The sequence below is a fragment of the Zea mays genome, chromosome 5 (genome assembly GCF_902167145.1).
Source record: "Zea mays cultivar B73 chromosome 5, Zm-B73-REFERENCE-NAM-5.0, whole genome shotgun sequence".
In the NCBI taxonomy this organism is placed as follows: Eukaryota; Viridiplantae; Streptophyta; class Magnoliopsida; order Poales; family Poaceae; genus Zea; species Zea mays.
This window is the reverse complement of record NC_050100.1, coordinates 212,406,532-212,426,181: the sequence shown is the minus strand read 5'-3', so window position 1 is coordinate 212,426,181 and position 19,650 is coordinate 212,406,532. Positions and strand designations below refer to the sequence as shown.

Genomic DNA, 19,650 nt, shown 5'->3' with positions numbered 1-19,650 from the left:
CCACGCAAGGATCCAGCCGTGCCCGCCCCCTCCTCCGCACCAACCGCCCGCCTCATCTGCACCGCCCCTCCACGGACTCCCAGCCGAAACCCTAGCTCTGCTTGTGGCGGGCGGTAGCGACTGCGCACGACGTGGAGGAGGCACCCCCACCCGCCCGCTCGTCCGTCCCCCGCCGTCCTCCTGCCACGGATCCACGGTGCACGGTGCAGGATCCACTCTTCTCGTCCCCTCCGCCCGCCCGTCGTCGCCTCCATGGATCCACTGCGCTCAGCACAGGAGCTCTTCACGCGTGTGGGTAGCGACTGCGCACGACGTGGAGGAGGCACCCCCACCCGCCCGCTCGTCCGCCCCCCACCGTCCTCCTCCTGCGGATCCACGGTGCACGGTGCAGGATCCACTCTTCTCGTCCCCTCCGCCCGCCCGTCGTCGCCCTCCTCCATGGATCCACTGCGCTCGGCGCAGGAGCTCTTCACGCGTGTCGCCCTCCTCCATGGATCCACTGTGCTCGGCGCAGGAGCAACGAGGGGCGCGCACAATGGCAGTCGGCGGTCTCCAGGGAGCGAAGAAGCGCAAGCGCGAGCACGCGGAAGGGAAGGCAAAGCCTCGGAAGCAAGTCAAGGGAGGCGGGGACGGAGCGAAGCGGAAGAGCCACTCGGCCGCCGGCGGCTACACGGCCCATGGCGGCGCCGGCGAAATTGTGGCGAGGAAGAAGACCCTGGTTACCCCCAAGGAGAAACGCCTCGCGGCCAAGGTATCTCTTAATTGCTCGTTTGTGCTCTGAAGTGCCTTTGTATGTCTGAGCTTAGGTTGACGAACGAGCTGGACTGTGGCAGGAAATGTCGGAGGCCAGGAAGATGAAGAGGAGGCAGCATTACAGCCTTGAGAAGGTGCTTCAGTGCTGTTTTTCCGCACCATATGTTCCAGTTTGGGGCTTGCACCACCTATGTTCAGGTCATATTATAAATTAAGATTCTTATTGTAATACTTTTGATGACAAGCTGCATCCTGATTTGCACTATGATGGATCGGTCCGCTGTGGACAGAGTTTATGTTAAACACATCAGCCTGCATGTAGTCATATGTCTAGAGAGTCAGTTTCTGCAACTAGATTTTGCTTGCCCTACTTTCTTATTGAACGGTTCTTTTGATGATGCCATTATGTGCTCTACTATCCAAGCCTGATTTTTGCCTTTTTTCGATTTTGAATTTGGGTGTTGCCTCCACTAGATCATCAACACCAACAAGTTCTTCAACCTTGACTGATGTTTGTGGTGACAGTAAACTCGTCAGTTTGCTAAATTCAATGCTTGTTTGCTTTGTTTGACCCTGAATACTGGCAGGAACTAACGAAATTGTGGGAAAAGATGAGATGTCGCAATGTGAGCAAAGAGGAGAGGTCCAAGTAAGCAATAGGGTCACAGTCTTGTATCTTTATGTTTGCATTCGTACATTAACATAATTGTCACCATTCCAGGGCAGTAAGTCAGGCTATCCATAAAATGGATGGGAAATATTTGGACATTGCCACATCACATGTTACTACACGTGTTCTTCAAGTAAGCTTAGCACACACAGTATTTGTCGTCCTACACGGCCTTGCCCTCGCCCTTTTCTTGCTTTGTCGTCCTCTCCTCTTCCTCTTGCGGGCGCCATGATCCGTTTAGCGAATTATGCATAGCATGCGCCCTTCGGGTGTTGATCTACCGAACCCCGTCCGTGCACGTCGCCGCGTTTGTGCTGGCCAGAGTGGATCTAATGTTGAGGCCTTGGGAAGACGAAGGAGCGTGTAGTTGGCAAGATACATGAGGCCTTAATTATATAGACACACACTTCTTTTTGATGCAGTCTGCCATGGGTCATGATCTTGTCTTGTATATGCTCCAAAATGGTAGACACGATTACCTCAAAAATGTCATCTTCTTTTATCGACTTCATAGAACTACCAAGGATCCTATTTTATATCTAACTATAATAGACCAAGCGGCCAAAATAACGAGATGAATCCATTTACCCTCAGCCACCACTCATAGAACATCACTATACTGATCCTCATGTTTCCAACGTGGACGTGGTTAAATTTCAGAAAGTGCTGGTGACGTGCTTGTGGATGTAATGCAATTATGCAAAACATTCATAAGATTGCTTGTGTACTTGATTAGTATCAAGGTTTCAAGGAGCAATGACATTTTCTGAATATATTTGTAGGACTACGAATTTAGTTACTAACTGGACTACTTGTAACAAATAATGTGCCTGTCGAATAACCAGTTGTAGGTCAAACACAAGTCTTCGGTGAAGCTTCCCTGTGTATTGCTTTGGTTGTTTAGAAAAATCACTTCCTCCTTGGCGAGCAAATGCCAACCTGAATGTCAGCTGATCATAAATTCATAACTGATCCAAAATCCGGATTTGATCAACATAAGAAATCGGTCGATGATGACACCATTGATATTGATGTGGAACTCTATGAGACGGTCGACGGTATTGGTAGTTATAGCGATATCAACATGCTATTTGCACTTCTGATTTGTTTTGGCCATCTTTGTCATGGCTATTGCTTACTGTCATTTTTGGCAATGCAGGGTGAGACAGAGAACAAGGACATTGTGAACCAAGATGAATCATTCATGGATATTGACAGTGCAGAGTGCGGACTTGAGGAACCAGCTTGGAGTAACAGAATATGCTGAAGAGCTTTACAAGTTTTACAGAGAAAATTTATTTGTCAGACGATACAAAGCTATCAGTTTCTAGCTGCACACTATATAGCTGACCAGTGCATTTTGCTTGTTTAGTTCACTAGCATATTCATCCATTGAGGTGGTTCTTTTTTCCCTTTTCCTTTTGAGGAGCTGACTGCTTGTCCGAGAAAGTGTTTATTAGGATCGTTTTGCACTAGAAGGTTCAAATAATGTTTGGTTAAAAAATGACATCTGTTATAGGATAGAGGCTATAAATATAAGATAGAATATACCCTTCTTTAGTACAATGTGGCCGCATTTATTTCAGCTGCTCAGATTTGCCACTCTTGGAGCTTCTAGGGGTTGTCACGGTGTTTCCTCCCATGATGAGCTTGATGTTGTCTGTGTTGCCGTCACCAACCTCTCTTTTGTCAGTGTCACCACTGGTAGTTCTCAAACACAATTTCACCTCCTTACTCCTTAGTTGTAACTTGCTCCATGTATTTTCATCTGTTCAATTTTCTATATGAAAGTTCTTGGTGGCTTGCAAGTAATATGCCTTCATCTAGCATGCCTAACAACATAAATATTTTTTAGTTGACTGAACTGCAGACTGAAACGTCTTATAATTATAATTTGGAAATGAGGAAGTAATAAACAAAAAAGATTGACTGAACTGCACCAATGTAAAGCTGGTTCACTCGTGTAACTGATGCGATACAGTATGCAAAGCTCCTGCCTTTGGCCTTGATCCACATGCTTGGAAATGTTTTCACCAATATGAGTTTGGGTAAGGTGGCTGTCTCCTTCACCCACACCATCAAGGCCATGGAGCCCTTCTTCTCGGTCCTCCTCTCTATCCTATTCCTAGGAGAGGTAATTGGTCGGTTCGCACCTTTGCTAGATTATTTGTCCTCAAAGGTGGAATCCTTCATATAAACATCTGTCCTACTGACAGTTCTGTTCCATTACCTTTTTAGGATTTTGCTCCTACACCTATTAAATTATTTAAGGTACCCTTTGATGCTTCAATCTGTTTTAGAAATATCTAACTTCCATTGGATAAAGAACACATAAGTTATACACTCATTTTTTTCTTTAGAAGCTTAAGTATTGAATCTGTTGAAGGTTTATTTCCATTGAGCAAAATAAATCTATTGTTACTGATGTTCTTAAGGAGAACATGGAAGCTATAAAGGAACACTGATATATATCACATAAACGGTTTGGTTTTTAATTCAACTTTAATGATAAATTGCAAACAATTTTTATAAACCAAAATCCGCATATGCTTACTATTTTATATCCTATTAAATGTAAAACTGTACTCATAATAAGGACTAGAGGAGGACGAGGAGATGATTTGGTGCTACGAGGGTCAGGCCCCATCTCCAAGAAATGGACCACGCTTGGCTATTGCCACCACTTGCACGCCCCTTTTGCGAGGCAAGGTGATGCTTTTGTACTAAAGCTAATTTTAATGACTGCTGTACCTGCTATACTTGATCGTGTCTGTGATGGTGTACGAAAAAATGTAATGTTATTCGTTACAGTTAGCGCATACTTTGCCTTTTGTGGTCTTTCATGTTCTTGCAAACTGTTCTATTTATTTCATGCTTAGATGAATTTAGGTTGATGTAAAAGGAGAGTTAGTGAAGAGATTATTTGATATTTCCTATAGCCATCGTCTAGCCGTTGTTAATGGAAGCTGCTTTGGTGTGTGGAGACTAGAGAAGCTTTTGTGGTGCTTGTCTTTAGAAAGGTTCGTGCAATCTTGGGAGGACGATTCGCTTTATTCTTGCAGGTGGATCACCTATTCAGGCCGAGAGCCATCCTCGCCCCAAATCCTCACTGCAGTCGACGGCCACCTCCCATCTACACCAGGACCAAGAGGCTCATGCTGCAGAGGTACAATACCCTAGATCCCTCACTGCAGTCGATTGCATCACTGTTTTGTACCAATTTGTAAGTTGTCGTAGCAACGCACGGTCACCCTACTATGATTTATTAACCTATAAATGGTTCACTGCTGTGAACCACCAAGTGTCAATCACTTAGCCTTCAACATATTTGAGGATGAACAAAATGTTAATCATGGTTTGGTTGTCAATTTACTTGAGGCCAGTATTCTAAAAAATATAGTTGAACCAAAGTCTGTTCCAGATTACACAGCTCGATTGAAGGACTAAAAATATCCTCCTACATTTTCCATTTGAAGTATACTAAAAAATATAGAGTAGATGCTCTATATGCAATAAACAGTTTCACAATGCATGTTTTTAGCCAGGCAATAGTATGTCATATGGAATGTGATTATTAACGTTTCAATTTCTTGTCTTCACAACCTTTATACTCTACAGGGTGTGGTCATTTTTTTGTTTAATTTGTTTTGTCATTTTCAAATGATGTAGACTGAAAACGCGGATCCAAACTACAAATAGCTTACATATCAAAATTGCCATGTTCTTTTTACAAAATTTCAGGTTGGACCTACCACTGCTCTTTTTAAGGCTAAAGTGCCCTGGTCATCCCAAAGAGGAAATCTCTCGGAGAAACAAAGAGTCTTCAAAACGGTGAAAGGGTGGGTAATTCAATGATTTACCTTCCTGCTCGGTTATTTTAGTGCGTTGTTTGCCTTATAGAGTAAATCTTCCCAGTTCCTTATTTCTCCATTATGTTTTGTTTAATTTGTCTTAATTATGCTGTGTACTGAACAAACTTACACAAGAGAAATTCGATCTTTTAAAGGGTCAACTAATGGAAGCTGGAGAATCGGTAAATAGTAGTTTTTAGAGTCTTCTAAGATTTAATAGGCAACTCTAATATTAAGAATAGTAGTTTTAAGAGTTGTCTTACAGTTAAAAATGTCAGAGAGTTAAAAGTTGACTCTAATGTGATAGTTTTTTAGAGTTCGACAAACTGAAACTATGATAGCTTTTTAGACTAAAAGTGTGATAGCTTTTTAGTTAGTCTTTTAGAGCGAGGCAACCTTTCAGACATCGGCCACTGTATTTTTAGTTGATTGACTGGCCTGAGGGTGGATACTTGACCATTGATTTACCAATGCCTCGGGGAGAAGTTTTCATTGGGGGTCCAAATGTAACTAAAGGCTATTTCAAGAATGAAGCTAAAACAAATGATGATTGTGAGCCCATATATGGAGAGCATTATGATCAACAATAATCCTTTCCACAATTTCTGTGTTGCGCTTGTGGTAGCTGCACAAATTGAGCTGCAAAGCTGGGCTTCCCAGCAAGGAATTAAAACAACAATTTCTCAGATTTGTGCTTTGATTTTTTTAGAAATGTATAGTTTTGGCTTGATCACACTTTATCCATGGAGTTGAGGAGGCACTATTTCTATACATCGCACCTTTGCTAGATTATTTGTCCTCAAAGGTGGAATCCTTCATATAAACATCTGTTTCTGTATTCTGTCTCTACAGACACCTTCTCTACCATTGTTGGGTTCTCTTGTCCCTATTTGTCGGCGTTTCGAGACAGGGGGGTCCCTAAGCCGACGAGTGAGTGTGCTGCGTGCCCCAGCCCAGATGGGTCGAGCGCGTGGGCGAGCGCGGAGGGGGGAGAGGCGAGGCGGCCGGAGCCGAGCGTGAGAGAGGTGGAAGTCCCGCGGCCTTCGTGTTCGTCCCGCGCCCAGGTCAGGTGCGCTTGCAGTAGGGGGGTTACAAGCGTCCACGCGGGTGAGGGAAGAGAGCGGCCCCAAGAGAGCGCCTGTCCCGTCCTCGGTCCCGCGCGGCCAACCTTCTCTGAGAAGGCCCTGGTCCTTCCTTTTATAGTTGTAAGGAGAGGATCCAGGTGTACAATGGGGATGTAGCAGAGTGCTACGTGTCTAGCGGGGGGAGAGCTAGTGCCCTAGGTACATGCCGATGTGGCAGCCGGAGAGATCTGGGCATCCTGCTGTCGTGATGTCGTGGCTATCGGAGGTGCGACGGAGCCTGATGGAGGGACAGCTGTTGGAGCGGTCGAGTCCCTGCTGACGTTGTCCTGCTGCCGTAAGAGAGCTGGGGGCCGCCGTCGTCATAGAGCTCGTGGAGCGCCATCATTGCCCCTCTGGCGGAGCTGACCGGACGAGACGCCGGTCTTGTTCTCCGTGACCTGAGTCGATTCGGGGTAGGATGATGATGACGTTTCCTGTTGACGTGGCGGTCTGTGCTCTAGGCAGGGCGACGTGGGGTTTCCTCCGAAGCCGAGGTTGAGTCTTGCCTTCAGTTGCCGTGGCCGAGCCCGAGCCAGGGGGTCGGGCGAGGCGGAAGTCGTCCGGCCGAGGCCAGGGCGGAGTCCGAGCCCTGGGGTCGGGCGAGGCGGAGTTTCGTCGTCTTCCGGGTCTTAGCCCGAGTCCGAGCCCTGGGGTCGGGCGGAGCGGAGTTCGCCGTCTTCCGGGTCTTAGCCCGAGTCCGAGCCCTAGGGTCGGGCGGAGCGGAGTTCGCCGTCTTCCGGGTCTTAGCCCGAGTCCGAGCCCTGGGGTCGGGCGGAGCGGAGTTCGCCGTCTTCCGGGTCTTAGCCCGAGTCCGAGCCCTGGGGTCGGGCGGAGCGGAGTTCGCCGTCTTCCGGGTCCTAGCCCGAGTCCGAGCCCTGGGGTCGGGCGGAGCGGAGTTCGCCGTCTTCCGGGTCCTTTGGCAAGGCCTAATTGCCTGTCAGACTCACTCTGTCGAGTGGCACTGCAGTCGGAGTGGCGCAGGCGGCGCTGTCCTTCTGTCAGACTGGCCAGTGGAGCGGTGGAGTGACGGCGGTCACCTCGGCTCTGCCGGGGGCGCGTGTCAGGATAGAGGTGTCAGGCCACCTTTGCGTTAAATGCCCCTGCAATTTGGTCAGTCGGTGTGGTGATTTAGTCAAGGTTGCTTCTGAGCGAAGCCAAGGCCTTGGGCGAGCCGGTGATGTGTCCGCCATAAAAAGGGGGCCTCGGGCGAGACGGAAGTCTCTCGAGGTCGGCTGCCTTCGGCCGAGGCTAGGCTCGCGTGAAGCGCGATCGAGTCACTCGTGTGGACTGATCCCTGACTTAATCGTGCCCATCAGGCCTTTGCAGCTTTATGCTGATGGGGGTTACCAGCTGAGAATTAGGCGTCTTGAGGGTACCCCTAATTATGGTCCCCGACAGTAGCCCCCGAGCCTCGAAGGGAGTGTTAGCACTCGCTTGGAGGCTTTTGTCGCACTTTTTTGCAAGGGGACCAGCCTTTCTCGGTTGCATTTCGTTCCGGTGGGTGCGCGCGAGCGCACCCGCCGGGTGTAGCCCCCGAGGCCTCGGAGGAGTGGTTACACTCCTTCGAGGTCTTAATACTTCGCTTAACGCTTCGGCTGGTCTGGTCGTTCCCTCATGCGAACTGGCCGTAGCCCGGGTGCACGGTCGGGGCCCAAGCTCTCGGGCTGGTATGTTGACGCTGTCAACGATTTGGCCGGAGCCGGTTTTTGCGAGAGCAGCCCCCGAGCCTCTGCACAGGGCGAGAGGACGATCAGGGACAGACTCGGCTTTCTACATACGCCCCTACGTCGCCTTTCCGCAAGGAGGAGGGGGGGAGTGCGCCATGTTACCCTCGATGGGCACCGAACATGGTGTCTCCGGTGAGCTGCAAGCGGGTAATCCGAGTGGACGTCCGTGCCCCGTTCGTTGGGGGTCGGCTAGGGGCCCAGAGGCACGCCCAAAAGTACCTGCGGGTGACTTGCCGGACCCGGTCCCCTGGCGACGGGGTCCGAGGGCTCGATGCCTCCCTCCGATGGGATTCCGTTACAAGATCGTTCCCGCTGGTCTCGGATATGTCCTAGGGTACCTCGGGAGCGCAGCCCGAGCCTCGGTTATGTATCGAACGTACCCCTGGTCATCCCTCGCTCGGTGTCTGAGGCGACTGTGAACCCTTCGGGGGCCAGCCTTCGAACCCCTGATCAGTAATGGGCGCGGAGCCCGAGTAGCCTGAGGCGGCCGTGGAGCCCTTCGGAGGGCCGGCCTTCGAACCCCTGACCAGTAGTGGGTATCGGGCCCACGCGATCTGAGGCGGCTGTTGAACCCTCGGGGGGCCAGCCTTCGAACCCCTGATCAGTCATGGGGGGCGCGGAGCCCGGTTCCTTCGCGGAGAAGGATCCCTCTCGGGGTATCCCCCTTCCCCGGTCCCTGTTGCAAGAGATAGAGAAAGAGGAAAACGGAAAAGGATACGAAATCAGACGACGCGGCGTACCTTTTCTGACGCGGTTATTAAGGCGAAGGTGAAGCGTCGCGCGCTCCTCCTGCCAGAAGCGCCGCGTGTCCCGCCGCGGAGTTAACGCGACGGGGCGAGTGGTTGGCGGGGCGGCCGCTACGCGTGTGCGAGCCGTTTCGAGGAACGGCTGTGCCGCTTCGCGTTTTTCGAATCCTGTATCCGGTCCAGGCGGCGTGCTGGAAACGGTTTCGCCCTGGCCTTCATATACTCGAGAGGGGGCCCGGTGACGGTTCTTCACTCTGCTCCCTTCTTTTCCCTTCAGGTTTTCGCCACCCGGGAAACTTTAGCCGGAGGAGAGGGAAACCGCCTTCCCTGCCCCCCGCGCCGCCATCTTCTCCATCTTTGGTGATGGCGGACCGAGTGACCATAATCCCCCCGCGCGATCCGTGGCCCTTCTCCACGGTGACGGCGAGCGATCTGGAGGAGCTGGTCGGCGAAGGTCTGCTCCGCCCCCTCACCGACAAGCAGCGGCCAGAGTGGATTCCTCCCGTGGGCGGAGCCGCTCCGTCCCCACCGCCGGGGTATGTTGTGAGCTTCGTCTCCTTCCATGAGCGGGGATTTGGTGCGCCGGCGGGCCGCTTTATGCGGGCCATCTTGTTCCACTACGGGGTGGAGTTGCACAACCTCTCCCCCAACTCCATCTCGCAGGCCGCTATTTTCGTAGCGCTATGCGAAGGGTACTTGGGGATTGCTCCCCATTGGGATTTGTGGACTTACTTCTTCTTCGCCGAGCCTTTCGCCTTGTCGACGGGGGAGAGGAAGATCCGCGCAGCGGTGCGGGCCGGTGGCTGCATTCTCTTGTTGAGGCAGTCGCGGGCGTTGCAGTACATTCCTGCCATTCTCGCGTCTTCGAACAAGGGGTGGCAGCGCCGGTGGTTCTACCTCCGGAACGACGGTGAGTTGCTCCCACCGTTTTCCCAGCGAGTAGTTACAGCTGCCACCGACGCCTGGCGCCACGGGACCCCGCACGAGAGGCAAAAAAAATCTCGAGCCCCTTCTCCAGGCCCTGAAGGAGTTGCGGGAGGGGGGACTTACTGCTGCGGGAGTGATCGCCGCCATTCACCGTCGGAGGGTGCTCCCATTGGCGGAGCGGCGGCTGTCGCTCTGGGAGATGACCCCGGGAGCCGACTGGGAGGGCTCACGGATGTCCCCGGATCCTCTTTCTTCTGACGCCCTCCAATGGCGGGTGTCGGCCGCGATGGGGAAGCCGGACCCCCACGCATACTCCCAGCTTCGGATGCGCCCCGATCAGGGGTGCGTGACTTTGGTGAGCGTCCGCTCCTCCTTTCTTCGTATGTCTGGTTGCTCCAGGTCCTTATGATCGGGTTCCTTTCTCCCCTCCTTTTAGGATGTGGGGTGTCACAAACCCTCCCTGCCACGGGTTCCGGAGGACGTGGTGGACCGTGCAGCGCGGCGGGTTGCCGCGGAGGAGAAGAAGAAAAAGAAGGACGCGGAGAAGGCCCGGGCCCGCGAGCGGAGGCGGGCTCGGGACGCCTTAGAGAAGCGCCGCCGCCAGCAGGAGAGGGACGGACTCCCGAGGGAGCCGTCGCCGGAGACGCCCGACGACGATGACGACGACGATGATGATGATGATGATGATGTGGCCGCCCGTCTTGGTCTCAGCCTCGGCCTGGGGTGTGGCCCAGAGCCGTCGGTCCAGCCCCCGAGCGAACCGACTCCGTCAGCCCCCGAAGTCGGGGCGTCGGGCTCCCGACCCGAGGCGCGGGGGCGAACCGAGAGGCCACCTGACCCCTCCGCCGGAGGAGCTGAAGTAGTTCCGGGGGTCCAGACCAAGGCGTCTGTTCCCCAGAGGCCGCCGCTTGTGCTGGGGGTGGCCGGGAGTGACCCTCAGGTCGTCGCTGCCGTGCCCGAGGAACCTGTTTCCCAGGCGCCCCAAGCGCCGGCGAAGCGGACCTCGGTGGCCGTTTCGAGAGCTGGGATCCAAGAAGGCTCTCCCCAGGCGCGGTGGATCATGGCCCGGAGTGGGTGAGTACCTCGGAATGTCTTCGTCTTGGCCTCCCATTCGTATGTTTTGGTTGTGATCCCCTTCCTTTTCTATCCAGCAAGCGAAGTCACGGCCAGACCGACCTGGCACCCCGGAAGGCCCTCAAGACGGCGCCGAGCTGTGCGGCCAGCACCATTCAGCCGACCCTCTCGCGGGGCACCCCGACATCGGGGGTTCGGGCGTCGCTAATCTCGGAGGAGCGGGCTCCCGAGGCCGGCTCTTCAGCCGGAGCGGCGATCGTGGTTGAGGAGGCGGCTGACGCCCACACGGCTCTGAGTTCGCCTGTCGGGCCGGTCATGCCGGCGCCCGCCACCGTCGAGGCTGCCGCCGTCCTTGTCGAAGGGTGCCCAGCCGCCGCCAGTGCCGGGATGGCTGATGCGTCGGTGCCCAAGACCTCAGAAGAGGTGGGCGCGGTCGCGCAACCTGTCCCGCCGGGCGACAGCCTCATCGCCGTGCGGCGGAGCCCCGAGGCCCGGCGCCCGTTGCTCCGATTCCGGACCCGCGAGGCCTCGGACCCCGTCTTCGTTCTTGATGATGAGCAGGAGGACCAGTCCTGGGGTGAGCTCCGCGAGTGCGCAGAGACGACGATGGGGTCGCTCCGGGCGTCGCTGGAGGTCTTCTGCAGAGACGTCCCCAAAATCCTCCAGGTAGCGGTTTCGGGCATCCCTTTCTTCCTTCTGTATGATACTCGCTGTGACGCCCTGTTTCCTTTTCCCAGGATCTGACGGACCGGAGCGCCGCTAAGTCGTCATTCATCCGCCGTGAGGTTGATGTCTGGGGCTCACTGCGATCCCTGAGGTCTTCGCTTGCCGGGGCTACCACGCGCCTTTCTCAGCAAGATGCCAAGGTGGCGGATCTCCAGCTGTTGTGCGCCGACCTGAGAGCCGAGGCGGCAGCGGCGCGTGCGGAGGCGCAACAGCAGCGATCGGAGCTCGCCCGGGTCGTCGAGGAAGGGAACCGGCTTCAAGGCCGGGCTGCCGAGGCCGAAAGCCGAGCCGAGACCCTTGCGGCCGACTTAGCTGCAACCCAAGTCGCGGCCTCGGAGCATCGTGCCCGAGCCGGGAGTACGTCTCGGTCCTCCCTAGTTCTTTTTCTTGTCCGTTTCCCTTGCTTGTACTTGAGGTATCTCTCCTGGCTATTTGCAGAGCTTGAGTCCGCCCTTGATGAGTCCGCCAAGGCGCTTGCTGAGGCGCTTGCCGGAGCCGCTGAGCAGAGGGAGGCGGACCTCGCGGTCATGTCCGAGGCCGTCTCGGACTTTTACCGTGCCCTCGGCTCTGATGACGTCCCTTCAGGAAGCTCCCCTCAGAGCCGCCTTCGGGCTTTGAGTGGTCACGCCCGCGGCAGAGTCCGCGAAGCGCTACACCACGGCGTCAGGCGGGCCTTCGCCGTGCTCGCCTCTCACTACGTTGTGGATCTGGAGCGGGTTAGTGAGGGGTACTGCCTTCCTGACGAAGACGATGCTGCTTTGGCGGAGGTGCAGCGGCTTGACGCGGTTGCCGCTGGCCCAAGCGCGGTGCTGGCGACCACCTTTGAGGCGGAGGTCCTTCCTCCTGTGACGTCACCGGAGGCCGAGAGGGATCTCACCGATGGCGGGGGTGTAGTTGAAAGCGCGGCTCCTTCCCAAGGCGGCACCTGATTCTCGTTTGAACAGTTTCTTGTTGAACGTGTGTCTTACCACGGCCGCTGAGGCCTGAACACTTTTGTCTTTCTTGCATGGAGTCGTACTCTCCTCTCTTTCCGTCTGCGTGTTCGTCCTAGCTCGTCGATAATAGAGTGGCTTCTCGAGTTGGGCCATTCTCCGCGGCAGGTGATGAGTGAGGTATCCCTAACCCGGAGGTACGGGAGTTCCTCGGCTCAATCGGCCTTGCCATTTTCATGAACTCGCGTTCGCTCCTCGAGACCCGGCTTCTGACATAGCCGGGAGAACGTAGCTGGGAGGACGCAAGAGGCTCCCCCTTTTTTTTTTGATTAAAAAGATCTCGACGCCGAGGGGTTCGATCTCGACGCAGAGGGGTTCCCCCTTTTTAGCCCCCGAGGGAGGGTCGGGCTCCGCTATGGCGAGGCCGACCCTTCCTTGATGATCAAGGCGCAGAGGCTGCCTGACGAGTCGGGCCCCGGCCCAAATATCCAGCGAGTGTTCGGCGGCATCCCTCGGTATGCCGGGCGTGTCCGAGGGACTCCACGCAAAGACGTCGGCGTTTTGCGCGGAGGAAGTCGACGAGCACTGCTTCCTATTTGGGGTCGAGCCCGGGACCGATCCGGATCTGCTTGGTGGTGTCGCCGCTGGGGTCGAGGGGGACGGCCTTGACCGTCTCCGCTGGCTCGAAGTTGCCGGCATGGCGCTTCACGTCTGGGACCTCCTTGGAGAGGTTCTCCAGGTCGGCGATGAGGGCCTCGGACTCGGCGAGGGCCTCGGCGTACTCCACGCACTCCACGTCGCATTCGAACGCGTGTTTGTACGTGGGGCCGACGGTGATGACCCCATTGGGGCCCGGCATCTTGAGCTTCAGGTAGGTGTAGTTGGGGACGGCCATGAACTTCGCGTAGCATGGCCTCCCTAACACGGCGTGGTAGGTTCCTCGGAACCCGACCACTTCGAACGTCAGGGTCTCCCTTCGGAAGTTGGAGGGTGTCCCGAAGCAGACTGGGAGGTCGAGTCGCCCGAGGGGCTGGACGCGCTTCCCAGGGATGATCCCGTGGAAGGGCGCAGCGCCTGCTCGGACGGTGGACGGATCGACGCGCAGGAGCTTGAGGGTCTCGGCGTAGATGATGTTGAGGCAGCTGCCCCCATCCATCAGGACCTTGGTGAGCCTGACATCGCCGACAACGGGGTCGACGACGAGCGGGTATTTCCCCGGGCTCGGCACATGGTCGGGGTGGTCGGCTCGGTCGAAAGTGATGGGCTTGTCGGACCAGTCTAGGTAGACTGGCGCCGCCACCTTCAACGAGCAGACCTCCCGGCGCTCTTGCTTGCGGTGCCGAGCCGAGGCATTCACCGCATGCCCTCCGTAGATCATGAAGCAGTCGCGGACCTCGGGGAATTCTCCTGCTTGGTGATCTTCGTTCTTGTCGTCGTCGCGGGCCCTGCCACCCTCGGCGGGTGGCCCGGCCCTGTGGAAATGACGCCGAAGCATAACACACTCCTCGAGGGTGTGCTTGACGGGCCCCTGATGGTAGGGGCACGGCTCCTTGAGCATCTTGTCGAAGAGGTTTGCACCTCCGGGGGGCTTCCGAGGGTTCTTATACTCGGCGGCGGCGACAAGGTCCGCGTCTGCGGCGTCGCGTTTCGATTGCGACTTCTTCTTGCCTTTCTTCTTGGCGCCGCGCGGAGCAGACGCCTCGGGGGCTTCTTCCGATGGGCGGCCCTGGGGCTGCTTGTCCTTTCGGAAGATAGCCTCGACCGCCTCCTGGCCGGAGGCGAACTTGGTGGCGATGTCCATCAGCTCGCTCGCCCTGGTGGGGGTTTTGCGACCCAGCTTGCTCACCAGGTCGCGGCAAGTGGTGCCGGCGAGGAACGCGCCGATGACATCCGAGTCGGTGATGTTGGGCAGCTCGGTGCGCTGCTTCGAGAATCGCCGGATGTAGTCCCGGAGCGACTCCCCCGGCTGTTGCCGGCAGCTTCGAAGGTCCCAGGAATTCCCTGGGCGCACGTATGTGCCCTGGAAATTGCCAGCGAAGGCTTGGACCAAGTCGTCCCAGTTGGAAATCTGCCCCGGAGGCAGGTGCCCCAACCAGGCACGAGCAGTGTCGGAGAGGAACAGGGGGAGGTTGCGGATGATGAGGTTGTCGTCGTCCGTTCCACCCAGTTGGCAGGCAAGGCGGTAGTCCGCGAGCCACAGCTCCGGTCTCGTTTCCCCCGAGTACTTTACGATAGTAGTCGGGGGTCGGAACCGGGTCGGGAATGGCGCCCGTCGGATGGCCCGACTGAAAGCCTGCGGACCGGGTGGTTCGGGCGAAGGACTCCGATCCTCCCCGCTGTCGTAACGTCCCCCACGCCTGGGGTGATAGCCTCGGCGCACCCTTTCGTCGAGGTGAGCCCGACGGTCGCGTCGATGGTGCTCGTTGCCGAGGTGGCCCGGGGCCGCAGGCGCGGTGTTGCGCGTGCGCCCGGTGTAGACCGAGGCTTCCCGCATGAATCGGGAAGTCGCGGCATGAGGTTCCGAGGGATATCCTTGCCTTCGGGATGCAGTGCTCTCGGCCCGCCGGGCCGCGGCGCCTTCCAGGAGATTCTTGAGTTCTCCCTGGATCCGCCGACCCTCGGTGGTTGACGGCTCCGGCATCGCGCGGATGAGCATTGCTGTGGTTGCCAGGTTCTGACCGACCCCGCTGGATGCGGGCAGCGGCCTGATCCTGACGTCGTTGGCGACGCGGTGCTGGAGACCTTGGGGCAGATGACGTATTTCTCCGGACAGGGGTTGGCCCACCCATGCCTGTCCGACGTCCCGACGGATCGGCTCAAGCGCTCCCGTTCCCTCGTTGAGCCTGGCCTGCGCCTCGCGGACTTGCTCGAGTTGTGGGTCGTAACCCCCCGCCGGAGCGGGGACCACAGCTAGCTCCCGTGGGATGTCGGCGCGAGGCTCCGGCCTAGGGGGATCACCATCCTCCGGCATGCCAAGATGGTTGCCTTCGGTGGGATTCCCTAGCTCGATGTGGAAACATTCGCGGCTTGAGCCGCAGCTCTCGTCGCCAAGGCTGCGGCTTCCATCGGAACAGTCGGACAGACAGTAGTCACATGCGGTCATGAAGTCCCGCACGGCACTGGGGTTGCCAAGTCCGGAGAAATCCCAACCGATGCTGGGGTCGTCATCTTCCTCGGACCCAGAGGGCCCGTAGGTCGAGACGTCCGTCAGTCGGTCCCAAGGCGACCGCATACAGAACCTCAGTGGGGTTGCACTCGCCTCAATGAGAGCGCCCGCCAAATCGAGGTCGTTTGGCGGGTTGAGGCCGAGTCGAAATGACGCAAGATGGGAGTTAGTCGTTACCTTTTGGTCGACGAGAAGCGACGTAGTCACATCGGGGACTGGTTGCGCCGTCATCTCTGGTTCGAGGGCGACGTCCTGCAGGCTTTCCGCGAGCGCGCCGGCGTCGTCTTCTTGCTCGGGGTCATCGTGCCGCGGGGGGACGGCGCTTGCCTCCGTCTTGAACGCGAGGTCGATGTCCGGCGTGCCTTCCGTCGGGGCGTCGGGGGCGTCGATTCGCTCGACGGCCGGCGAAGCGCGGCCTCCCGTCTGGCCTTGACGGCCCCGCCTCCTCCTCCGTTGGCGGGGGAGAGAACGGAGCGAGCCCGAATGTTGCTTTTCCACCACGCGGGGTAGACGTCGTCGATTCCGCCGCCGGCGGGCGGGTTGTCGGCCGCCATTGTCGTGGTCGCACGGCGGTGGAAGAAGTATCATGTCGTAGCTGCCGTCGAAGGACATGAACTCGAGAGCCCCGAAACGAAGCACCGTCCCGGGCCGGAGAGGTTGCTGGAGACTGCCCATCTGGAGCTTGACGGGGAGCTATTCGTCAGCACGCAGCAGGCCCCTACCTGGCGCGCCAACTGTCGGCGTTTCGAGACAGGGGGGTCCCTAAGCCGACGAGTGAGTGTGCTGCGTGCCCCAGCCCAGATGGGTCGAGCGCGTGGGCGAGCGCGGAGGGGGGAGAGGCGAGGCGGCCGGAGCCGAGCGTGAGAGAGGTGGAAGTCCCGCGGCCTTCGTGTTCGTCCCGCGCCCAGGTCAGGTGCGCTTGCAGTAGGGGGGTTACAAGCGTCCACGCGGGTGAGGGAAGAGAGCGGCCCCAAGAGAGCGCCTGTCCCGTCCTCGGTCCCGCGCGGCCAACCTTCTCTGAGAAGGCCCTGGTCCTTCCTTTTATAGTTGTAAGGAGAGGATCCAGGTGTACAATGGGGATGTAGCAGAGTGCTACGTGTCTAGCGGGGGGAGAGCTAGTGCCCTAGGTACATGCCGATGTGGCAGCCGGAGAGATCTGGGCATCCTGCTGTCGTGATGTCGTGGCTATCGGAGGTGCGACGGAGCCTGATGGAGGGACAGCTGTTGGAGCGGTCGAGTCCCTGCTGACGTTGTCCTGCTGCCGTAAGAGAGCTGGGGGCCGCCGTCGTCATAGAGCTCGTGGAGCGCCATCATTGCCCCTCTGGCGGAGCTGACCGGACGAGACGCCGGTCTTGTTCTCCGTGACCTGAGTCGATTCGGGGTAGGATGATGATGACGTTTCCTGTTGACGTGGCGGTCTGTGCTCTAGGCAGGGCGACGTGGGGTTTCCTCCGAAGCCGAGGTTGAGTCTTGCCTTCAGTTGCCGTGGCCGAGCCCGAGCCAGGGGGTCGGGCGAGGCGGAAGTCGTCCGGCCGAGGCCAGGGCGGAGTCCGAGCCCTGGGGTCGGGCGAGGCGGAGTTTCGTCGTCTTCCGGGTCTTAGCCCGAGTCCGAGCCCTGTGGTCGGGCGGAGCGGAGTTCGCCGTCTTCCGGGTCTTAGCCCGAGTCCGAGCCCTGGGGTCGGGCGGAGCGGAGTTCGCCGTCTTCCGGGTCTTAGCCCGAGTCCGAGCCCTAGGGTCGGGCGGAGCGGAGTTCGCCGTCTTCCGGGTCTTAGCCCGAGTCCGAGCCCTGGGGTCGGGCGGAGCGGAGTTCGCCGTCTTCCGGATCCTAGCCCGAGTCCGAGCCCTGGGGTCGGGCGGAGCGGAGTTCGCCGTCTTCCGGGTCCTTTGGCAAGGACTAATTGCCTGTCAGACTCACTCTGTCGAGTGGCACTGCAGTCGGAGTGGCGCAGGCGGCGCTGTCCTTCTGTCAGACTGGCCAGTGGAGCGGTGGAGTGACGGCGGTCACCTCGGCTCTGCCGGGGGCGCGTGTCAGGATAGAGGTGTCAGGCCACCTTTGCGTTAAATGCCCCTGCAATTTGGTCAGTCGGTGTGGTGATTTAGTCAAGGTTGCTTCTGAGCGAAGCCAAGGCCTTGGGCGAGCCGGTGATGTGTCCGCCATAAAAAGGGGGCCTCGGGCGAGACGGAAGTCTCTCGAGGTCGGCTGCCTTCGGCCGAGGCTAGGCTCGGGTGAAGCGCGATCGAGTCACTCGTGTGGACTGATCCCTGACTTAATCGTGCCCATCAGGCCTTTGCAGCTTTATGCTGATGGGGGTTACCAGCTGAGAATTAGGCGTCTTGAGGGTACCCCTAATTATGGTCCCCGACACTATTGTTGGTGGAGTTGTATTGGCGTCGATGACTGAAGTTTCATTCAACTGGTAATTTATTGCTTTAAAGCGTCAAAGAATTTAATCAAAGCAATATTGTGTATTTGATTCTAAGACTAGGATAAAACAAGATTGGATTCTGGAGTGCCATGACTTCGAATCTTATGAATCAATCGCGGAACGTTTACAGCAAGAAAATTCTCGTTGATAAAGAGGTGAGCCTTTTGCGCTTATAATGTTCCCTAACTGTAAATCCACAACAGTTCAGCACGATATATGCTGTGAACGCTACACCCCCTAACTAGACTTGTTCTTATTACAGGACAGTTTGGATGACATAAATCTCTTCTCAATAATAACTGTCATGGCATTCTTGTTATCTGCTCCACTGATGCTATGTGTAGAAGGAATCAAGTTTAGCCCATCGTATCTACAGAATGCTGTAAGGGTGGCCAGCATGAAAAACAAGAATTTTTGGAATATTTCAACACTTTACTGACATGAAATTGCTGAACACTAAACTTTTTGGGTTTTCAGGGAGTTAATGTAAAAGAATTATTTGTAAGAGCGGCACTTGCTGGGACATCTTTCTATTTTTACCAACAGGTGAGGCCAGTCTGTCTCCGCTCAAAACATTTTTTGTAGTCTCTCGGATGTTGCTAAAATTGTCTGTTAGTGGCTACTGCGGTTGGCTACTTAGGTCCAAACAAACTACTTACTACTTGCTTGCAGATAATATATATCTTTTGTCCATTGTTTTATTGCTAGGATCAGACCATTCCAGTTAAATATGATATTATCTCCAGTTATGTTGAACAATTTTTCAGCTTTCATGTGTCATCTCATGAAAAAATGTTGAATATCAGTTTTTTAGCCTAAAAAGTACTCCATCCGTCTCAAAATAGTAGTCGTTATATTCAAATAGATGATGATAAATCAACACACATAGAGAAAACAAATGCATCAAAAATTGTATGAACTCATTATTTTTCCTCATTAGTGTCTATCAGTTTTTTGGACTATCTCGTATCTAACTGTTACTATGAATTCTATTGCACACTGAATTACGTCTAATGAAGTCTCTATTTATTTCTCGACAGGTTTCGTACAATTTATTGGCTAAGTATCTCCCGTGACCCATTCGGTTGCTAACTCTTTTAAACGTGTGGTGGTCATTGTGTCATCCGTTCTCTTCTTTAGAACTCTAATTTCACCTATAAATGCCTTAGGTACAGAAGTGATTAATATTCTTCATGCAAGTGCCAGTTATTGAACGTCTCATCAGTGTCTGAATTGTAAGTTTTTTCTTTGCCTGCAGGAACCGGTGTTGCTCTCGCTGGAGTGTTCCTGTACTCGTAGTTCAAAAAGTCAAAACCAAAGGCTACGGCTGCATGAAGACAACTCCCTGATGAGGTAACAGACTATAGAATGATGGAGAATTTGGAACTATCAGTCGACGTGGTGAAGCAGACTGGCCTTCACGGTAGCAAACACATGTAGTTTCCCCATGTTGCGTCTTAAAATAAATGTGTTCTCTTGTCAGCTTCTTTTGATGTGAAAAGCTTGTACGTAAGTTTCCTCGACAAGG

General features: G+C 55.6%; 1 protein-coding gene and 1 pseudogene across 1 annotated transcript; both read left to right on the top strand.

The window, feature by feature from the left end:
• Positions 1-456: 456 nt before the first annotated feature.
• Positions 457-1,897, top strand: LOC103628832 (pumilio homolog 24). The gene is made up of 4 exons (XM_035959270.1): positions 457-751; positions 834-887; positions 1,341-1,402; positions 1,475-1,897. The coding sequence occupies exons 1-4, from the start codon at positions 491-493 to the stop codon at positions 1,653-1,655; spliced, it is 558 nt and encodes a 185-aa protein (XP_035815163.1). The 5' UTR covers positions 457-490; the 3' UTR covers positions 1,656-1,897.
• Positions 1,898-2,433: 536 nt separating this feature from the next.
• Positions 2,434-19,457, top strand: LOC118471966 (phosphoenolpyruvate/phosphate translocator 3, chloroplastic-like; annotated as a pseudogene).
• Positions 19,458-19,650: the final 193 nt, after the last annotated feature.

Coding starts and splice junctions, on each gene's coding strand:
- LOC103628832 (XM_035959270.1), top strand. CDS start 491: ATGGATCCACTGTGCTCGGCGCAGGAGCAACGAGGGGCGCGCACAATG. Junction 752..833: donor AGAAACGCCTCGCGGCCAAG/GTATCTCTTAAT, acceptor GGACTGTGGCAG/GAAATGTCGGAGGCCAGGAA. Junction 1,403..1,474: donor AGCAAAGAGGAGAGGTCCAA/GTAAGCAATAGG, acceptor TCACCATTCCAG/GGCAGTAAGTCAGGCTATCC.